General features: G+C 42.0%; 1 protein-coding gene and 1 long non-coding RNA gene across 3 annotated transcripts in view; one reads left to right on the top strand and one right to left on the bottom strand.

The window, feature by feature from the left end:
- Positions 1-21687, bottom strand: part of LOC310713432 — a 304345-nt gene that overhangs the window by 29396 nt on the left and 253262 nt on the right. The gene's annotated exons all lie outside the window — the stretch shown is intronic.
- Positions 1565-10111, top strand: LY96 (lymphocyte antigen 96). Of its 2 annotated transcripts, XM_083517485.1 has the most exons (6): positions 1565-1994; positions 3483-3602; positions 5746-5837; positions 6805-6933; positions 8255-8307; positions 9698-10111. In XM_083517485.1, exons 2-6 carry the CDS (start codon positions 3493-3495, stop codon positions 9797-9799), a joined length of 486 nt encoding a protein of 161 aa, XP_083373611.1. In that variant the 5' UTR covers positions 1565-1994; positions 3483-3492; the 3' UTR covers positions 9800-10111. The 2 variants fall into 2 exon arrangements, with proteins under 2 accessions (XP_083373611.1, XP_083373610.1); XM_083517484.1 differs by lacking the exon at positions 1565-1994 and having other exon boundaries at positions 3421-3602.

The following is a 21687-nucleotide window of genomic DNA, read 5'->3' as shown; positions in this document are numbered from 1 at the left end:
TGGTCATCTTTGGAAAATCAAATTAAGCCAACATATGCATGAACTCCTTACAACCTCACACAGCTCTTTTACCCTTTATTCAAGCAGGGAAACAATTCAGGAAGCCGCATTAACCATGGTTTTCCATTTCCGATGTAACAGGAATGACAGTTAATGACTTTCCAAACAAGCCAGGATTCAGAACCATTCACTATAGCTTCCTGTGCAGATGGAACAGTTCTTAAATTGCTGGGAGAGTGCATGGTTAAGAAAGGGTTAAGATTTTGTTGTACCTGAAAACCTCTTTGGTCTCAAATGTTAAGAATTGAATATCCTGAAGAGAGTCTGTATCAAGGAATGCACAAGTGTTTGCTAAGATGTCTCTACCTATATAAACCACTAGAGGGACTCATAACTGTAGCATTGGTGAGGCCTTTGAAAATAGAAACATCTTTAAAGACTCTTGACATAAACAAGCATTACAGTATAATAATTCCAAGAAGTGGAACTATTAACACAATATTTTTCATATTATTTTGTAGAATTATAAAATGCAGCCAAATGCTACTGATGTGTTATGCAATAAAATACAAAGAAACGTACTGAATATGCTAAAAATCCCAACAATTTATATGATATTACGGTTGATATTCCATAAATTTATGGGGTTACAAATTAGGAAAAGTCTTAAATTTATTCAGCAGCTACCTAAGTATCAAGATGCTAGGCGCTTGTCTAACTTCAAGTAACTGATTTCAGAGAGTTTGACCTGCAGCACTGAAGGCAGAGTTTTCTAGTACAAACTAAGCACCCCTGGTGCATGTGATACTCTCAGCAGTGGGCCTTGTGAGCAGTGCAGTTGCTGGGCAGGGTTATATCGGACAAGGTGGTCCCTTGGATAATTTGGTCCCAAGTTGCTTATGTCTGTAAATACCTAAAACCAAAGTCTTGAACACTGGTTGGTACCATACTGACAGCCAGTAAATCTCCCTCAGCAGACGCGTTACATAGTGTTGGTGTCAGGGACTGGCATGACACTGACGAGTGTGCACTGGGGGAAGGAGGGCTGTGAGTTGTGTGTGGGAAACTGGACCAGCCTGGAGGCAGGGGTAGCTTCTAGAGCAGGAAGAAACAGGTCAGACAAGAGCCAGGCGCTTCCCCACCTCCTGCACCACTGTATCTCAGAACCAGGAAGGGATTGAAAAGGGCTGAATAGAGGAAGTTGCCACAAAGGCACAGACTGCAGCCTTTGTGGGGAAGGTATATAAACTGGTGGAGGGGGAGTGGTCCCTTGCATAGAGTGGGAACAGCTGCCAAGATGTTAGAACCAGTGTGTGTAGGAATCCAGAGCTGTAGAAGCAACTATTATCTTTCGCACTAAAGAGTTAACTATATCTGCCTGTGCATTCCTTTGGCTGGGAAATGCCCTTGACAGTTGATGGGATGTTCCAGTCAAAAACTTAGCTGCTGCACTCCAGCTGCAACTTCTAAACTAAGCCTGGAGGAAGCCCTACATTGAGCACGTTGAAGGAATATCATCTTGAGGTTGCCACAACGGCCAAGCTATCCCAGTCCAGGAATGGCCATAGGTCTCTTACTAACTGACCTGCTACAGAGACCTGCTAAAGGGCAGGAAACTGCAAGAAGGAAGTAGCAGGAGGGAATGACTCGTGGTTGTCTGTATACTAATGCACAGAGTATGGGAAACAAGCAAGATGAATTTGAGCTGTTAATGCAGGATGGCAAATATGACCTACCGTAATAGGCATTACTGAAACCTGATGGGATGAGACTCATGATAGGAATGTGTCATAGACTTATAGGGGGTCTTTCTGGTGGGCACCAGTGTCTACTCGGATAACTAGTTTCCTGGGATTTCTTATAAGTTAATAGTGTAGTTATGCCAATTAATGCGTATAAGGAAATTCCATGTATCCCAGTAGCGGACCTCCATTTTGGGGCCCCTGAAGCTTGAGTGGTCATGGGGCCCCTTCACAACCAGCAGCGAGGTCTGGGTAACCCCTGCTTTCTTCTTCAATGGGGTTGTTCCACAACAGATCAGAACACCTTTACAACATCTGTGCTACTGACTCTCAAACTTTGGGATTGTAAAAATATATGCAACAAAAAATTGATCCATTTGAATCATGCAAGTCAAACTGAGTCTACTAGACCCCCCAAAATTAAGCAACGTGGACCCCTTCAGGACTAGGGACCCTGAAGCTTAAGATTAATTTGTTCCATAGTAGATCTACCCCTGGAGTATCCTAACTATATCAAAGTCCAGAGATTTCATAACAATAATATGTTCTACAGGAAATGTTTCTATGCAGGTGCTCTGGGAAAACAATATTTTCATACATAGCATGTACCTGAATAAATAGGGACGCGGTTGGCACTGTGGTCTAAACCACTGAGCCTCTTGGGCTTGCTGATCAGAAGGTTGGCGGTTCGAATCATCGCGACGGGGTGAGCTCCCGTTGCTTGGTCCCAGTTCCTGCCCACCTAGTTTGAAAGTATGTCAAAGTGCAAGTAGATAAATAGGTACTGCTCTGGCAGGAAGGTAAACGGCGTTTCCGTGTCCTGCTCAGGTTTCGCCAGAAGTTGCTTAGTCATGCTGACCACATGACCCGGAAGCTGTCTGCAGACAAATGCCGGCTCCCTCGGCCTATAGAGTGAGCTGAGCGCCGCAACCCGAGAGTCATCCGCGACTGGACCTAATGGTCGGGGTACCTTTACCTTTACCTTACTCAGATCTAGAAATATTTTCTGCATTTCTTTTTAACCATAACAGTTTCACCTACTTACCTTTTATCAACTACACACACACACACACACACACACACACACACACACACAGAGAGAGAGAGAGAGAGAGAGAGAGAGAGAGAGAGAGGGGTGTCATTCCGCTTTATTAGTTCTGAAATGCCAAATTACTGCATTTTTATTGTCTGGCATTTGGAGGACACAACAGAAGCAGTACAAAAACAACAACTCTTGAATAACTGTGATATGAAATATTATAGGATTTCAGCCGCAAGCTATAGGACAGGCACAGATGGGAGGGGAAGCAATATGTGCACCCCAAAACCTTTGCAGGCACTGAAAGCAGGGTTATGCATGAACACCCTGGTACCATCATGAGCTCAGATGATCATGAGCAACTTCCTCATTTGATATTGTGAGACAAGCACGATGGTTCACTAGTTTTCTCTTTTGCCGTTTTAGAATTCACTTCTTGAAATGTAGTTTTGTCCAAACTAGGTTAGGTATAGATAATCAGGCAAAATTAGGGTATTCTTCTTAAGCAACTGGGAAAGGCTTTCAAGCATTTGAAGCGCACCTTCTGTAGAAGCATAATTAAAAACGACAAGGGGAAAAAAGCCCCTGAAATCACATGTCTGAGGGTGGGTGACTAAGCGTAACTTTCTTCCTCTTAAGTAAAAATGATGCAATACCGTCTTGTATCCTTCTATGTGACCTGCTCTCGAAATGGTTTACAGACATAGAAACATGTTTCTGCTTGTTATGATTCTCTCCGTTTGTGGATTTACTGTGGCAGAAGACAGACACCTGCTTTGCAGTTCAGACGACGTAGACATTTTATATTCCAACTGCAGTAAGTAAAGTATCAGATGGCTCTAATTTCCAATAGCGTTTGTGAAATAATTAGGATCACTTCCCCCTTTCCTCTGATTAAATCTCCAGGTGTTTTCATTAGGATTGCACACGTTAATTTCTGTCTCCAATTTCCATTTCTTTAAGTAAGACAGAAAAAAAGAGTGTGTTGCAAAAATGCTGGAGAACAACATGAATAATTGCTGACTTTTATAGTTTTCAAGGGAGATCAGCCATTGCTTCTCGGTCCTCATATACTTTGGTGCTATCGGAGATATTTCACACTTGGCACATACTAGCTGAGGGCCAAATTCAGTTGTTTTCATGCATCTCACGTCTCTTTAAACATTTGCAAATAGCAGTTCTGTGGGAGTAGGGGTGTGATTTGAATGTGACCAGGCCAGGATATGTGCATAACTCTTTCTACCTGCCTCCATTTCCCCCCAACAGAGGTCACACACACTGTTATTTGCAACATTATGGAAAAAGTTCTGTGTGCATGCTAATGTGACAAGCAGCAGTTTAAGGGAAGCAATTTTCACAGGGGAAAGTGTGTATGTGTATAAAGGTTTACACCCCTCGCCCTGCATATCAGTGCTGATCTGGGTTGGCCTCCCCTGAGGTGGCTGCCATTTCTAAAACTTCACACAGATCAGAGATGCTGGTGCCTCACCCGGTTTGTTTGTCCCTCTGTGAGCCTGTAGACAGCTTCCTCATTCACCATCTTAACACTTCGTAACGTATTATCGTTGGGCCTCTGCCAATCTCTTTCCCGGAAACTTCTTCCTCTTTTATGACTTTCACTTGGCCTTGATGAAGATATCATGCTACTGCTATTGTGTGTCCAGGCAGAGACCCCCAGCCCAGAGAGACGATCAGAAGAAATAATGACTCGTGACAAAGTGTTATGGAATAAAAATTGGCCACAACTTTATTAAACCTTTCAGATGTAGGAAGACCTTGGCTTAGGCATTGGGCGTGTATCTCTCCCAGCTCCACCAGCCGGGGGAACTGGGGCTCCTCATGGTGAATGGGATATGGAAGGGTGCACAGCAAGATGCTTGTGTATGCTGGCAGCCCACCCCATATCCCTGCAAGGTAGGGAAGTTCACTGACAACCTTTCAGTGTATGGCCAGTGACTCCCATATACAAACCCCTTTAAGAAGGGACCCTGGAATTGCCGCCCTGGGGGGGGGGAGGTTGTGAATTCACACCCCCCCCCATTAAGGGAAGATAGACTAAAGGATTCCGCGGTTGCTGTCAGCTCCGCCTCCTATTTAAGCAACTGGCCCCACTTCCCTGTGGTGCTGATTGGCTGAGGTTAGGCGGGAACCTCCAATGATTAGCACAGGGAGGGAGGCCAGCCCAAACAGCTGGTGGGTCCCATATGACCAAGGTGCTGTGTGTGGTCCCACAAAGGGCACCCACAAAGGAAGGTGTGAGCGCTCATTGTTTAGAAAGTACAGGTGGTTAGCTAAAGGAGTGCTTAAAAATATTTATGTGGATAACCATAAAAGGGTGGCTTTACTGTATATCCAAGTGCATCACCACAGATCAATGGATAAAGTAGCACAATGCAACGTGGGTGTCTGTAGTACTGTACTCCAGTGTGATCAGGATGAAAAGCCAGAGAGACAGAGCAATGCTTGATTTCTATTCGAATCCAAGGCTGCTGCGATGCGAAAAGCAAGACCCTTTTGGAGTGGGTTTTTTTTTTTTAGTTTTAAACAAAACTGATTCCTTATTTATTTTATAAGCTTTTTAGATTTTGAATATACAGCAGACATTTTCCAAAAAAACCCAAACAAAAACTCTTCCCTCAGGGAAAACACTGTACAGGCTTCCTCTTATCACATGATTTTGGAAAACTTTATGTGCTTTGATTTGACCGTTTTGAAGTGTTAATGCTGCGAACCCCTCCATCATAGTCTCAGTTGTATCTCTCCCCCCCCCCCTCTGGTGTCCTTCATTCCAAAGGAATCTCACACCTCCAAGAGATTGGGGTGACGTGCAACAATATTAACTTCAAAGGTGAAGTGTTTTGCATTTTGCATTTCAGCAGAGGCTCTAATAAGGAAGTTCAAAGGTTTGTGCCATTTTGTAATGAGATTTGCAACATTATTAAACTTTCTTTGTTACGCAGATAGAGGCCTTCCAACAAAAGACTTCTCCTTTACAGTAGAGCCGTGTACACTAAAGGGTAATAGAAAATGGCGGGGAACTCTTTTCTGGATTCCAAGTAAGATATATTCCTATTTCAAGTAACACCAAGCTCATTGCTTTACATTACTACGAGATGCACTTCAACCTGAAAGTTTTATTCATTGCTGGGCTGTATTAACTGGTGGCTTTGTACTTATGGGAGGTTGTTCCACGGAGGTGGGGTGGGGATCTGATTGCCATATCCCATACTGCTTGGGAGGGGTGTGTCTCCCAATCTCCAGAAACACTTTTTGGGAAGGGGTGCTAAGTTGAGGCAGGGTGTATTAGTGAAAATCACGTGCCCTGCCTTGCACTAGTGATACAACCTATTCCATAGAACTCCAGAAGGAATGCTGTTAAAACTTGGGCAGAAGAAGAAGTTTATCACAGCTGCTCAAGGACAGAAAGCAGATGTTGAAAATCAACTCACAAATGAAGCCATTATGTCCTTAGGCTTTTAGAGAAGATTTTATCATCATGTGGAGGTGGGAAGGAGAGACATTTGGCATGAGCCAATCCCACTTCCATTGGTTTGTCCATACATTTCACATAATTTACCCTGGATGTATTCTTATTTTGTTTGTTCGTTTAGAGGTTCTCTGTAATACTGCAAGCAAAGCAACCTTTTGTTGTTTTCTGGACATTTTATATTTGCTAATGCTTCTGAGAGCCAGGTATCCTTAGTGAATTTTCAATCCTGCGTTTGCTACTGAAAAGGGAATATGGGAAACAATTACACAATGGGAGAATGAAGCTTTTATCTGTTCCAAGCTGTGTGTGTGAAGAGGTGGAAGTATGAGGATAATAGTCTACAATTCATGTCTCATTCATCTAGATTATTACACAAAATACATTGTAAAAATTCCTTTGGATTTGAATGAGCTCAGAAAGTGTTCTAGATCACAAGTGTATTTTTGCCTTCCCTGAGAAAGCCATTGAATGTTGTCAAGATTGTAACTGAAATTGTTGCCATGTAACATGCTTTATTGTGTTAATTTTTATAGGGGCTGATTTAACCATTTTGAGAGCACATGTAAACATATGGTCTAAAGGGTTTGAAGCCGTAAAATGGAAAGGTACCCTTTGCGAAGGTGTGGATGATGGCTATACATTTTGTGGAGCTCTGAAGGGAGGTAAGAGTACATTATGGCACCTTTAGCTGACATATAGGGTCTGCATTTGCTCTTAGCTTGAAATCCTCCACAGGCTTTTCTAAGTCTCCTGTTTGTTTGTTTGTTTGTTTGTTTGTTTGTTTGTTTGTTTGTTTGCTAAAGGTATTTGGACTGTTGTGTGTCCAAAAACTGGGACACATGTAGAAGACATGCAAAATCGTACTGGGACGAGAGTAGGTCTTACATGGGGCCATCACTTTTTCCCTCCATCACACTTTTCTAGATCTAGCCGGATCATAGCAGAACAACAGTTGTGACTTTTAAGTCTTTGCTACCAGGCTAAACTAATGATATAGTCAGTGGTAAAGTGGGGAAAGGGAGCATGTGCTTTGCCCACAGAAGGGCCCATGTTCAATTCCTGGCATCTCCAGGTATGGCTGGGAGGTTCTCCTGTCTGAAACCATGGAGAGCTACAGTCAGTGAGTGTAAGCAGTACTGAGCTAGAGGGGTCAATGTTTTGATTCAGTGTAAGGCAGCCTCTCCCTCATACAGGTAGCTACTTTCAACTGATTCTCATCCCAGCCTTACTCTTCCATCAATGACTTCCATAGGGCTAAACCAGTATTGCACTAATTGCTATGCACAAGGGTAGTTCTATGTTAGCAAACATGCACCCACAGCACTGTGCTAGGGCACATTTTCAGTTCATGTGGGATGCCATTAATACCATAGCAACTGGCCTCTGGAAAGTTGAGGCGTGGCCCCTCTCACTATTGGCTATTTTTGCTTTTTGAAAGGAAACTCTGGGACTTGTGAGACTTAGGGAAGTTAAACAGATTACCCCCTCCCAACAAAAAAGGGTAAAACTGAAGATGTGTCAGGAGACAGGATTCTTTCAAGAAACAGTAAATTTATATATTAAATTCAGTGGATGTTACAGGTTTCTAAACAAGATGGAAAATGTGCAGCTTATATTTACTTCAGTTCCTTAAACCAAATTGTAGAGGTGTTACAGTTTAGGCCTTAAAACTTAGGTTCTGAAACAAGGTGGTACTTTCTGTCAGTTTTCCAGCATTCTATAAATCTCACTTCTGAGGCTCCTCTATTAGATGCCACCCCTCTACATTTGTTCTAGAAATCCCACCCACTGAAGAAATGTGTAAACTTCTTAAGGTACAGATACAGTATTTGTATAATTGTAATTTTTTTCAGCTTGTAAACCAAATTGTATATATAGAAAGGCAGTATACAAATGAAAAGTGAAATTAAAAGTGAAATGAAAGAATAATGGGATAATGTTGTTTTTGTCATGCTCAAGTTCTTGATGATTGTTCTTCTGCAGAGACAATAAACACAACTGTGAGAATCAGTGGTAACGAGCCAACATATGCAGAGGTACTTTATGAATCAAAACTTGATAATATAAAAGTATTATGTATTATTATTATTATTAATTAAATTTCTATACTATCCTTTATCTGAGGATCACTGAGTGGTTTACAATATAAAAATATAAGAATAAATAGCATAGTAACAAACAAAACAATACTGCCCCCCAAGTTCAAAAGGCCATAGATTTGACTCATTAGAGTCAAAGGTCCGGGAGAAGATATGTAATGAAGGCACCAGGAGAGCCTCTCTCTTGAATGGAGTGGCTAACTTGGTGTTATGTATAGGGTGTGTCATTTTATGGGGTGAAACTTAATTTTTTGCAATTTTTTTCTGTGAGGGGTCTTAAAAATATGTTTTTGGGTGTGAGGAATTTAATTCTGCTATTATTTTTGTGATTAGACAACATTTAGCAGTGCTCATGGTTTGTTCCTCTCCAGATAAACCACAAATGGAAACCAAGCTTTGTTCTTAGCTTACAACTTGTGTTTTGTTTAAGATTGGGGTCACACATAACTCCATGGTTTATTCCCAAGGGAGGAGGGAAGTGAGTACAATTAATCAGCATGCACCAGCACAATGGTTTATTCACAGTAAACTATAGTTTATTTTAGACTATGTCTTGCCATGACTTGCAAACAGATCACAGCATGCAGTATGGCATGCACCAACTTCTTGAATAGCTTTCTGCTTCAGATTACAGGAACAACTGTTGGCTTGCTGGCGAGCCCATCCTTTTGAGGATGGAGGCTGCTTTCCATTGACATGAATGAACAGTTTGCTTGCCTGGGAGTGTCACATGTGCAGATGAATACACACAGGGCTTGGTTTAACTTGCCAAGGACTATATTGTGTGCAATCACTTTTATGAATACTCTGATATGTCAATACTGTGTTACCTAACATTCTGGGAAATTTTTCAAAAAGACAGAAACCAGTAAGTACCATATTTTTCGCTCTATAAGAGGCACCAGACCACAAGACGCACCTAGTCTTTGGAGGAGGAAAACAAGAAAAAAAATATTCTGAATGTCAGAAGCCAGAACAGCAAGAGGGATCACTGCACAGTGAAAGCAGCAATCCCTCTTGCTGTTCTGGCTTCTGGGATAGCTGCGCAGCCTGCATTTGCTCCATAAGACGCACACACATTTCCCCTTACTTTTTAGGAGGGAAAAAGTGAGTCTTATAGAGCAAAAAATACGGTAATAATACAAATGCTTGTTGATGCATTGGACCACTGACTCACTATTCCGGAATCCCCTGAAATATCAACTTGAGGCAACTTCAGCAGATAGTTCTAAACTAGCCCTCAGCTCCAATGAAATCGCTGGGACTTAAGAATGCACAATATAAGCACCTTTCACAATTACAAATTAACTCATTTTCTTTCTTTTAGGGAGAATACACAATTGTTGTAAAAGCATTCTCTGGTCATCACAAGGAGCTGATAGCTTGCCTGAATTACACAATCATCATTAAACAGCCACTTTCAAACTAAAGAAGTTCTTCTCAACCATTTCACAGCACAAGAGCTATTTTCCAGAGAGCAGTGGAATCAAATCTAGTCACAGAAATAATCAGCTGAAAGGTTCTGGTTTTCCAGGACTGTTGTCTGAAAAATTAGAAGATGAAAGCAAATGTTCATTTCTATCACCGCTGTTGCTAAAGGCTGGTTCTGTGTGTGTGTGACATTTACACATATGCACACACACCATATGAGTACACACATCTGTGTACTCCTTGAGCAGCAACTGGTTGCTTTCATAATTTACTGAACATTTTTGGTATGTGATTAAAAGTACTGCCGTGACTGCCTTTTCCTTCTTGTTATCTTCCCCACATCACTCTCTGCTAATTCACCAACAGCTTGTATAAAAGCAAGTATAAATGCAGGAGGCCACAGGACTAAGCTTTGGGCTTAGCACACCCATTTTGCTTTTCACTGCCCATAGAACTGCAACATAAGCCAAGGTGCATGTACAATGTCCACGCGACATGGTCAGGTGATCTGTGTGTCATACTGCATTTTGATTGGATCATCTATTTTAACTGCTTTGAGACTCTACTGACAGGTTGCACACACACTATACAATTAAAGTCCCCCCCCCAAAAAAAAAGCAGCTTAGGAACCGTTGGAAATATCACAGGCTTCCCTAGGGTCATGATGCCTCTTGCACATCCTGCAAAGCTTATGATGTCACTTGCTGAATTTCAGATGCCTGCCATTCTGAGCAATTCAGATTTTGTGGCCAAAACTGAATGAGGAATCCTTAACAAAGGATCCATTGCAGAGAACAATACATTTGTGTTTGATGAGCAGCAGCAACAAAGCACGTTGCGGTAAGGGAGCGTATAGAAAATGGCGACATCACACCCTGTTCCGCTTACCGCTTTCCATGAGGATGAGAAAGCCAAGGCTGGTGCTTAATTTCACTTTTCAATGCTTCCTTTGTCACACTTCAGAAGAAACGGAACAAAAGAGCATTGTCTCAATGAACAAGGAATTATTGATGTTCCCTGTGCATCATCTAGCATCACAGTCTCTGCTGCAAGTGTGGGTATTCCTTTTTTCACATTAATATGTCACAGCCAGGTGGTTTCTAGTGAAAGAACTCTTAAGGAATGCCGGAGTTCCTTTGAGGAGACAACAAAGAGGCTTGTGACAATGAACAGATTTATTGTGGTATAAGCTTTTGTGGATGAGAGCCCACTTCATCAGATGCCTGAAGTATTATCCTCAGCTGACAGATGTACTCATAAACACACGCAAGCATAGAGCAAACAAATATGAGCAGTGAGTTCCAAAGACCATGGAGACCAGAGGTACAGTCTGTTACATTTCAACACAAAGCTGAAATTTATACAAGAGAAGAGAAGTCTTTGGCAATACCTTTTGCCGTATATACCATTTTTAAAAACCCCTCACACAAATATACCATAGAAACAGTACCCAAAGCAACTGAAGATAGATGTTCATTTTGTACGTTTTTAAACCTGGAAAAGATTGCCAAAATAAAAATACCTTCCATTGTTTCTGGAAAGTAAAGTTAGTGGATGCCTCTTGTACCTTAACAGGGGTGCTGTTCCACCAATACAGCCATAAGTGAACACAATAAAATGCATTTGTAAATTCTACCGGAGTCACGATTTGATGTTCTTTTTCAGAATAATGGTGATGTGAATTTTGTTGCAAACTAGAAACAGGATGCCTGGGAGACTCCTGTTCATTTTTAATGCAGCCATTTCAATGTCCTATTTTGATGCCCATTTCTTATTTTGCATAAAGATTGGTCTGTGTGCCCAGAACAGAATACTGAAGGACATGCTTGTCAGGTGACTTATTCCCAGGGCGGTTTGCAAAGTTACGAATGAAATAATAAAATGTGACATCCAAAATACAGAATATGTTTGGAAAACAGCAATCATAAGCAGCATAAAACAGAAAAGACAATAAGAAATAATAACAATGGAGATAAAGTATTTTCTTAGCACTGAGAAAGGTAACCTCGTGGGGCCTCAAAAGGCAGAAACAATTGGAGGAAAGCATTGACAGACGAACCTGAGTGCATAGGGAGGTTAATATGGAAGAAGGCACACACCCATTGGAGAATGAGACCTGATGTTAGGGCAGGTACTATAGGAAGCTGTAACAGTGCTGCTACTACAGTGCAGTGGGTATCAGCACAGAGCTGGTATCTGGGTTTGTTGCAGTGGCTCTTCACTGGATTTATGTGACTGTAAAAGAGACTGGGTAACCGTGAGTAATGCAGCTCGCTCTCTGGACTGTGTTCAGACAATGGTGATGCACCCCCCCCCTCTTCACTCTGTATTCAGAGCGTCTCAACTGCTGCTTCGGACACAGTTAGCTACCACCAGTTTCCATCTCGTATCTATCCCCTCATTTCTTCTGAAATGCTGCGTTTTGATGCATTCCCACCCCCTCCCCAAACCACTTTGATTTGAACCAAGAAGAGGAACAACCTAGCTGTTTTCAAAGCTGGCAATGTGGGCACAGCCAATATTCCTGGCAGTGAAGTTGCAATTTGCTCTGTAGCCACTAGGCTGTGGTGTGTTTCACTGAAATGAAGCTACACTCACAATTTTACTAACTCTCAAGCATGCATGGCTAATTTAAGGAAATTCATTTGCAAACTTGACTCCCAATATACAACTTAACAAACCAACGTGGGGACTGTGGGTGATGCTACATTCAATCATGTTTGCTTAGAGAGGTTAGTTCTATTATTCTAGCCACATGATACATAAATAAAAGAAGAAGTAGGTGCACATCTTCCATGGTAAGTGAAAAAGACACTCAATAGTATGGCAGGAAACCAGCCAAAGGAACTTCAGCCATTATTGCCCACTCTAAGAATTAATATCCCTTAAGCATTCATGGGGTGTAGTGTTCAAAACATATATTTCTCACCAATAAAGGAGCACACATATTCACAAAGTGTCAAAAAATGTGTATCACATTTTTATTACCCACGTTACCAAACATCAACCATTTTCAAAAACATTTACATTAATCCAAATCGACAGACTTGGCTCTTAGGATAGCTAGCTCATACAGGGACAGCAAAAGAGGTCTGAACAGGGACAGCAAAAGAGGTATCTGAAGAAGTGTGCTTGCACACGAAAGCTCATACCAAGAACTAACTTAGTTGGTCTTTAAGGTGCTACTGGAAGGAATTTTTTTGTTTTGACTATGGCAGACCAACACGGCTACCTATCTGTAGCAAAAGAGGTGACGTTGTCAGGTGAATTTGAGATTTAGGTGCACATTCTGGACATGCTATTAACCTGCACCCACAGAAAGAAAATATGTATTGTACTTACAGTTGAAGCATCAGTTAGTTTCATGTATCAGAGTGTTTTCTGTCAAGAACAACAGCAAAAGAAACCACCAGTCACTGATGTCATCAAATGCAAGGGGCTCCTTAAAGGCTCATGTCACTCCAATGTTCTTGGTAGAGTTATGTGACAGGTGCTTGTATTTTCAATGCCTCTCACTTCTGGGTAAAAATACACTTCACCCAGTTGTGGGTCACACAGGGTGAATGGTTCCAAATGTAAGGGGAAAGGTGCTGGGAGTCTGGGTTGCCTTTGAACTCGGGAAGTTAATCAGAATGATCCTGTAGAATACTTGGGCAAGCTGCCTTCAGTTATGTGTGAAGGCTGAATATATATATATAAGCCTGGCAGGTGCCTTTTAGAAACCAGCTAGCATCTTAATATTTTAGGTGGATAGAGACATGACGATTACTGCTGAAAACAGCACAGATCCTATGGAAATGTCACAAAATTTGCAAAGAGAAAGCTATAGGCTACCTTTCCACCACCCCACCTAATGCATGTCAGGAAAAGAATGCAAAAGAATACAAACAATAAATGTGTAGCCTGTCATTTCAGATAAGGATGAAAAAGGCCAAAAGCCTTGAAGATAAACTGCTGCACAGATGACTCAGTACAAACCTGGGAAGGGAGGAGAGACCAATTTCACTTAAAGTGTAAGGCCTACTTAAGCAGTAGCTTTCCATCCCTTCCTTTGCTTCTGCATATCTGGCAATATAGTTCTCTTTAGCCTTCATGGACAAGAGTTAAAGTAGTGATGCTAGCAGTGTCAAAAACAGCCTTATCAATAAATGTGAAATTATAGGATGTGTTGGGAGCTAGAATACTATAGAATACAATATTTGGTTCCAGTGTTAGCACCTGTCCAATTGGTATACAATTGGATTAGAAGCTTTCTGGAATGGGCCACACCCCCCCCCCCCATTCCTGATTTATCCTATGCAGCTTTACAAGAGTACATTTTGTGAGACGCAGGTCACATTAACACCATGTTTTTAAAGCACATGACTGACCTCAAAGGATCCTGGGACCTTTAGTTTACCCCTCAGTGGTGTAATATGGGTTGCCAGGGCCCAGGGCCATGTGGAGGGGGGCAAGGGAGGGAAACAGAGTACGCATGCACATTCAACTGCCTAACAGCATCTGTGTCACCCAGGAGATCGCAGCCACAGAGATAAGAAAAGTTGTTCCATTGTCTGGAGAGGCCACTTGCTTGTTCGCATGGAGAAGCCATTTTCAATGCAGCTCAGTGACGGAAGTTCACAGCTGTACTGAGGCATCACCAGGTGTTGAAATGTTGTGCCCTTAACACTTTTGTGCCCTAGACAACTGCCCCTATGCTCCCCCTCCATGCTACACCACTGTTAACCCTCACAGAGTTACAATTCCCAGCACCCTTAACAAACCACAGTTCCCAGAATTCTTGGGAGGAAAGCCATGTGGTATAAATGTATAGTGAAGATGTGACCTCAGGCTGCCATTCTAACTCTACTTGCCATGGAGTAAGCCCCATTGAATTCAATAGGACTTACTTCTGAGTATACAAGGATCACATTGTCAGAGATCAGAAGCAGTTCAGCTCAGGATAGCCATTGGTGGACAAGATTGTCCACATCCAATATTTGTTGACTCTCGGCTTCTTTTGAAGAAGTATAGTCTCATTTTTGGCAGACAAATATATTTGCTTTGCACTGCACTCCAAACATGCAATATTCTAAGACAGACCTGCAGAACTTGGGACCCATTATGGCAAATCCAGTCCACTAGCAATGTCCCCGTTTCTGCCATTCCTGGCAGGCAATAAAAGCAGGAAGCTTATTAAGCTCAAAAACCCACAAGTTGGATAGTCATGGTGACCATGCTCCCTTTCCCTTTGTCCCTCCCCTGGTTTTTAACTTCATACTGCAATAGCCCTGCTGCCTTATCTTGAGCCTTAGACTTATGGTGCTTTCAGAGCATCACAATTTTAGGGTGAGATTTACATCCCAGCAAACTTAGGCTGCACAATTAAAGCTGGTTTGGAGCCTTTGCAGAACAAGCCCTACAAAGACTGGAGTTTTTTTGTGATAAGGAAAGTGATGAGAAAAGACCTTGGAAGGTGTATGATAACAGTTGCCTAATGCAACATGGTCTAATCTCTCCACAAGCAAATCAGGATAAATGCTCATTAAATAGCCAATGTTGTTTAATCTCTCAGCAAAAAATAAAATCAAACTCAGTGCTCATTAAATTGGTTGTCTGCAAGTGGCTTTAGAGAAGAGGCAGGGTTTATCTCTGACAGTGTTGTGGTTCAGAGACACAGTCACACCCACACAATACATTTATTTATTTATTTTAAATAATTTTTATTACTTTTAAACCTTACAAAAAGGAGAAAAGAAAAGAAAAAAGAAGAAAAAGCAAAAGAAAAAACAATACAATACAAGATATAAACAATACACAACACAACATTAACACATTAAACAAAACGAAAGCAAAAACAATTCAAAAAACACACATCATACCATCTCAATATCCTCTCTTTCATTCCCTTGTTTCATCTACCTCCTCTCACCTCCCTTTTTGTATTCCATTTCTATTAATTATTTCAGCAAATCCTTTCCATCTTTCTCTATTTTCTGTCATATGATTATCTTAACATATTTTAACCTTATTTTCCATTAATACTATAATACTTATTTATGCTTAATTCCTTAAAACATTTCTACTAAAGCCGTATAATTCCCTTCCAACATTTTTCTAACACTCATTAATTTTACATTATTTCCATATATAGATTTTAAACGTTTTCCAATATTCTTCCACCGTCTATTCTCCCTGGTCTCGGATTCTGCCAGTCATTTCCGTCAATTCCATATAGTCCATCAACCTGGTGATCTTCTGTCCGAGGCTCTTAACTCTTTTCCAAGTCCCTTCTGCAGATCTGCTTCATATTTATACCTGCACTTTATTTTGTCTTCTCCTGATCTTGTTCTTATTTTCCTTCCTTTGATGCTGAAAAGTAGATCTCGGGGAAATTCCCACCTAGCAATGTTTTTATTCCTTCTCGACAAGTCAGCCAAATCTCCATAGTTAACACTAAAATTCAAAAGATATTTCCAGTCGTATTTCAAAGTTCCTCCAAGTCTGGCGGTCCCTACAACTCCAGTCTCCTCCTGACCCAAGTCCAGGTCCCAAAGGTCAATAAATCCCTGCATGAAGGGATCTATCCAACTTTCCTTCTCCAGTCCAAGCAGGGCTCCAATCCTCAAAGTCTGACTTTCTTTAAATTCAGTCATAAAAGGCATCAACTTATAGTCATCAAATTGCATCTGTGAGGCTGGAGCTTGTGCTACTTTAGGTTCCACAACAACAACTTTCTCCCCCGCCTTCTCCTCAATTTGCCATGTCAAAGTAGATCCCTGTATCGATTCCTGAATAGTTTCTGTATTAATATTCACTTTTTGTCCCAAATTAGGCACTTTTTGTTCCAAATTATCAATTTTTATAATCATCACATCCATCTTCTTATGGAGCTGTTCCAGTGAGTCATTAATCTTACATAGTGCAACCACTAAGGCTTCTTCTGTCAACATCCTTAGCAGTCCAAGGTCAATCCCAGATTCTCACAGTCTTATCTTGCAGCTGGAAATTCCCCCAGCTCCGCTCATGTAACAATTTCAAAGGCTTCCTCTAGGGGGAAACAATTTCTATTTGTATCAAAAATTAGTTTCAATTTTCAATTACTTTTACACCTTTTTAAACGCAAAAGGAGACAATGGAAACAATGTATTTCTCTTCTTTAACTTACTGTCAACAAACGATCTATTCACAGTCAATGAGCATATCCAAAACTTCAGTCTTACTAGCAGCCCGTTTCCAGGTTCAGAACGGTAGTAATTTGACTTTCTTTCACTCTCTCCTGCAGGCTTACACGGTCTAAAATTTCCCCCCTCTTCTCCTGCTTCCAAGGGGGGTTTGATGATTTTAACCGATGGAAGTTTAATCCTATATGAAAAGCTTTCCAAGACTTTAGCTTGCAGCCTCTTTGCTTCAGTCTATTTACAAAAGGGGAAGGCAGACTTCCTGTTTGAAACCTCCCCCGTTTTGGTGCCAAATTAAGACGTTTAAAAATCCAATTTTCCATTCTACTCACGGGTAGTTGTTTTAAGATCAAATTGTCCACAGGAAAAAGTCAGCGCTCTCCAGCAACAGCAATGCGGCTTCACTCCGTGAAAGAAGCAGTCAATTCGAAGCACCGTGCCACTCACCCCACGTCACTCCGGATCCCCGCACTAGGGTTTCCCCGCGAGTAGGGGAGGCGCAAAAGGTGCCAGCCGAATCCCACGTTCACAGGCTTCTCCCGCCTGTGATTTTTTGTGGGTCCCCGCCTTCGCTGTGGCGGCCAGACCCTAATTTCCACGAAGCAAGTTCCTCCCGATCAGAGGAATTCAGCCATTACCGAAGGCGCTAACCCGGAAGTCCACCCACACAATACATTTAAAGCATATAACACACATGGTTCTCTCCCAAAGAATCCTGGGAACTGTAGTTTGTTACAGATGCTGGGAACTGCAGCTTTGTGAAGGGGTAAACTACAATTCCCAGGATTCATTGCAGGAAGCCATGTGCTTTAAATATATGCTGTGGGAAAAGTAAAGATCGGAGTTAGAAGTGAAACACTGCTCCTTCTCCCTGAATCTTCTGTTCATCCCATGAACAGAACTTGGAGGAAAGATGGGGTCAGTGGCAGTAACAAATAATGGCTAGCTACCAATGTGAGCCAAAACTTGTGGTCACTGATTCAGCCCCTACTGGTCAAATGTATATTAGTGGGTTGTGCATTTTGCACACTTACCTAAAGGAGCAATTCCTATACAACCAATTTTCTTTTGCTTATGATTTTTGGGCATTAAGGCTATAATCCTGTGCACACTTATTTGGTAATAAATGCCATGGTGCATCTGCACTAGCTAAACCAGATGACTTCATCTGCCCCGGCTGCAATAGAACATATCTCATCTGAATTGGTCTCTACAGTCACAGCAGGCGCTACAACTCTCCAGTGGTTTGACTTCACCACTGATGGTGCACTACTCCATTGTCTTGAGACAGAAGGATGCCACCAACAATTGAACACAGTTGTGTTTACATCCAAGAAAATGTGCACAGGAGCAGGTTACATAGCTTCATTCATTCTTGGAAGGTATTTGACATATGCGAGCAACTTGAAGAATGAGAGGAGGAGTGTTTGGCTGCATTAGTTTGGGGTTGTGCATAAACTTGATTGTTCTGAGTGACCAGGCAGGACTGAGCTTGGATTATGTAGTAAAGCAATGTTTACAGAATACAGTAATGAAAGTGCCAGATAGTACATTTTTGTGTGTGTTTATCAAACCCACCCTGGACTTTCCATCAGCTACCAAGAGGAAGAATGAATAATTTCCTGTTTTACTACTAAAGGAACCCTTTCCAAAGGAAGTTCTTAGCCTTTATTTCCTCATATGATTCTTTCCTATGACCTTGTTCATTGTATTGTTCTGAAAAAAAGATGATTTTGTAGCTGAAGGCTGTTTATGAAAATGAAGCCGCTGACAGTGGTTAGACTATCATCACTGACTTTTATTGAGCATCCATTCTGTGTTTTATTTTTGTGGGTGGTTATATAACAATGGGCATTCATCCTGCATTCATCCTGATTTGCTTGTGGGGTGTTTGTGTGTCTTCATCTTCTATTTACCCCACACATGTATTTCCCTGTCACTTTCTAAACTGCAAAAGTGGATCTGTTGTGCTTAATCTAATTTAATTGCACAGTCCTCCAGTTCTGGCATGCACTTGGATCCCTTCCCGTAAAATACAACACACCTGCAATCTCTTATTCTCTATATAAGTGTATTGTTATAAAGCAATAGCACAATCATATTGCTCAGAAGAACTGAGAAGCATCACCATGCACTACTAGTGAATTTACTTTAAAATATTTGAGTTTGGTATTTGTTATTTTCCTCCATTACTGCAATTCAGGGTTGGGTTAGTGCAGCCATGGAGGGGAATTGTACTATATTGCTGTTAATGCAGACTGAAGCTTTCCTCTGCTTCTGCAGATGCAAGCATGATTGTGTACAGATATTTACTGCCAAGCAAGACCAAAGGGAGTGATAAATAGATGTTCAAAAATCAAGTGGAGCAGTTCTACGGAAAACACTTTAAGAATAACTGGGCGAATACTGACAGAACAGTTTACGAAAAATTACATGTATTGTCGGAAAAGTGGAATACAAGTAATGAATAAAATCAATAATTTAAATGGAACTACTGTACAATACAACTCACCATAGTGGGGAATAAGACTATGATTGAACGACCAGTGTATCTGCTCAGTTTACTGTTTAGATGCTAACAGCGGATTGACACCTTTCTCCCCTTGCTCTTCCTTCTTACAGTTCTTTGGTCCACTGATAGCTCAGCTGGTTAGAGTGTGGTGCTGATAACACCAAGGTTGCAGGTTCGATCCCCATAAGGGACACCTGCATATTCCTGCATTGCAGAGCGTTGGACTAGAATGGTCCTTCCAACTCTATGATTCTATGATTTCCATTTAAATCTGACCTGGACTCAGCAACCCTTCAAATAGAGAACACGTTCAGCTAAAGGACTGTCCTCTGAAAAGGAGGCTGCCTGGTCATCCTATTTGGTGTAAAGACGAAGAAACAAATGCCAGCTTTTGAACACTTCTTTTCTGTTCAGAGTTTATACCACGAGAAGCAATGCAGTAGACATCTGAAGTGCCTAAGGAAATAATGTTCACAGTGCTTTCGATATAAAATGCTGTGCAATAAAAACAACTAAAATCTGGTGCTACTTGCAGGCTTCCTATCTAATGCTGCATTTCTTTCAATGCACAGTAGGTAAAATGCGCTGCCAAAGAACATGAAAAATATGTGTGTAACCTGGCCCCAGCCATTAGCATGAAGATGTCAAATGTCCGGTAGATAAGCGTCTGCGCAGTTTGTACTAACTATAGTGCCAGGAAAGGAAATAATAATTCAGTGAAAAAGGAAATGAACAACATCTGCTGTCTCAGAGCTATCAGTTCAGACTTGTTATCAAAGCAGCAATCCTTGTTAGGATTATTAGATTATTATAATTCATTGTATTTATTGAATGGATTTAAACCTTGCCTTAATAATAATAATAATAATAATAATAATAATAATAATAATAATTTATTATTTATATCCCACCCATCTGGCTGAGTTTTCCCAGCCACTCTGGGCGGCTCCCAATCGAGTGTTAAAAACAATACAGCATTAAATATTAAAAACTTCCCTAAACAGGGCTGCCTTCAGATGTCTTTTAAAAAGAGGATAGCTGCTTACTTCCTTGACATCTGATGGGAGGGCGTTCCACAGGGCAGACACCACTACTGAGAAGGCCCTCTGTCTGGTTCTCTGTAACCTCACTTCTCTCAATGAGGGAACCGCCAGAAGGCCATTGGCGCTGGATCTCAGTGTCCGGGCTGAACGGTGGGGTGGGGGTGGAGATGCTCCTTCAGGTATATAGGACCGAGGCCGTTTAGGGCTTTAAAGGTCAGCACCAACACTTTGAATTGTGCTCAGAAACGTACTGAGAGCCAATGCAGATCTCTCAGGACCGGTGTTATATGGTCCCGGAGGCCACTCCCAGTCACTAGTCTAGCTGCCACATTCTGGATTAATTGCAGTTTCCGGGTCACCTTCAAAAGTAGCCCCACACAGAGCGCATTGCAGTAGTCAAGCGGGAGATAACTAGAGCATGCACCACTCTGGCGAAACAGTCCGCGGACAGGTAGGGTCTCAGCCTGTGTACCAGATGGAGCTGGTAGACAGCCGCCCCAGACACAGAATTAACCTGCACCTCCATGGACAGCTGTGAGTCCAAAATGACTCCCAGGCTGCACACCTGGTCCTTCAGGGGCACAATTACCCCATTCAGGACCAGGGAGTCCCCCAAACCTACCTGCCCCCTGTTCCCCCAAAACAGTACTTCTGTCTTGTCAGGATTCAACCTCAATCTGTTAGCCGCCATCCATCCTCCAACCGCCTCCAGACACTCACACAGGACCTTCACTGCCTTCACTGGTTCTGATTTGAAAGAGAGGTAGAGTTGGGTATCATCCGCATACTTATGAACACCCAGCCCAAACCCCCTGATGATCTCTCCCAGCGGCTGCATGTAGATGTTGAAAAGCATGGGGGAGAGGACAGAACCCTGAGGCACCCCACAAGTGAGAGCCCAGGGGTCTGAACTCTCACCCCCCCTTTCTGAACACGGCCCAGGAGGAAGGAGCGGAACCACTGTATGACAGTGCTCCCAGCTCCCAGCCCCTCTAGACGATCCAGAAGGATGTTATGGTCAATGGTGTAAAAGGCCACTGAGAGATCCAGCAGAACTAGGAAACAGCTCTCACCTTTGTCCCTAGCCTGCCGGAGATCATCGACCAGCGCGACCAAGGCAGCTTCAGTCCCATGGTGAGGCCTGAATCCTGAATAGAAGGGATCCAAATCC

Source organism: Podarcis liolepis (genome assembly GCF_965112155.1).
Source record: "Podarcis liolepis genome assembly, chromosome: 8".
Taxonomy (NCBI): domain Eukaryota; kingdom Metazoa; phylum Chordata; class Lepidosauria; order Squamata; family Lacertidae; genus Podarcis; species Podarcis liolepis.
This window is presented reverse-complemented; position numbering and strand designations above follow the sequence as displayed.

What these genes read in the sequence shown, in the direction of transcription:
- LY96 (XM_083517484.1), top strand. Translation starts at nt 3,472, where the DNA reads ATGGTTTACAGACATAGAAACATGTTTCTGCTTGTTATGATTCTCTCC. An exon ending in TTATATTCCAACTGCAGTAA is followed by an intron (nt 3,603 to 5,745) that starts GTAAAGTATCAG and finishes TTACGCAGATAG; the next exon opens with AGGCCTTCCAACAAAAGACT. An exon ending in AACTCTTTTCTGGATTCCAA is followed by an intron (nt 5,838 to 6,804) that starts GTAAGATATATT and finishes TAATTTTTATAG; the next exon opens with GGGCTGATTTAACCATTTTG.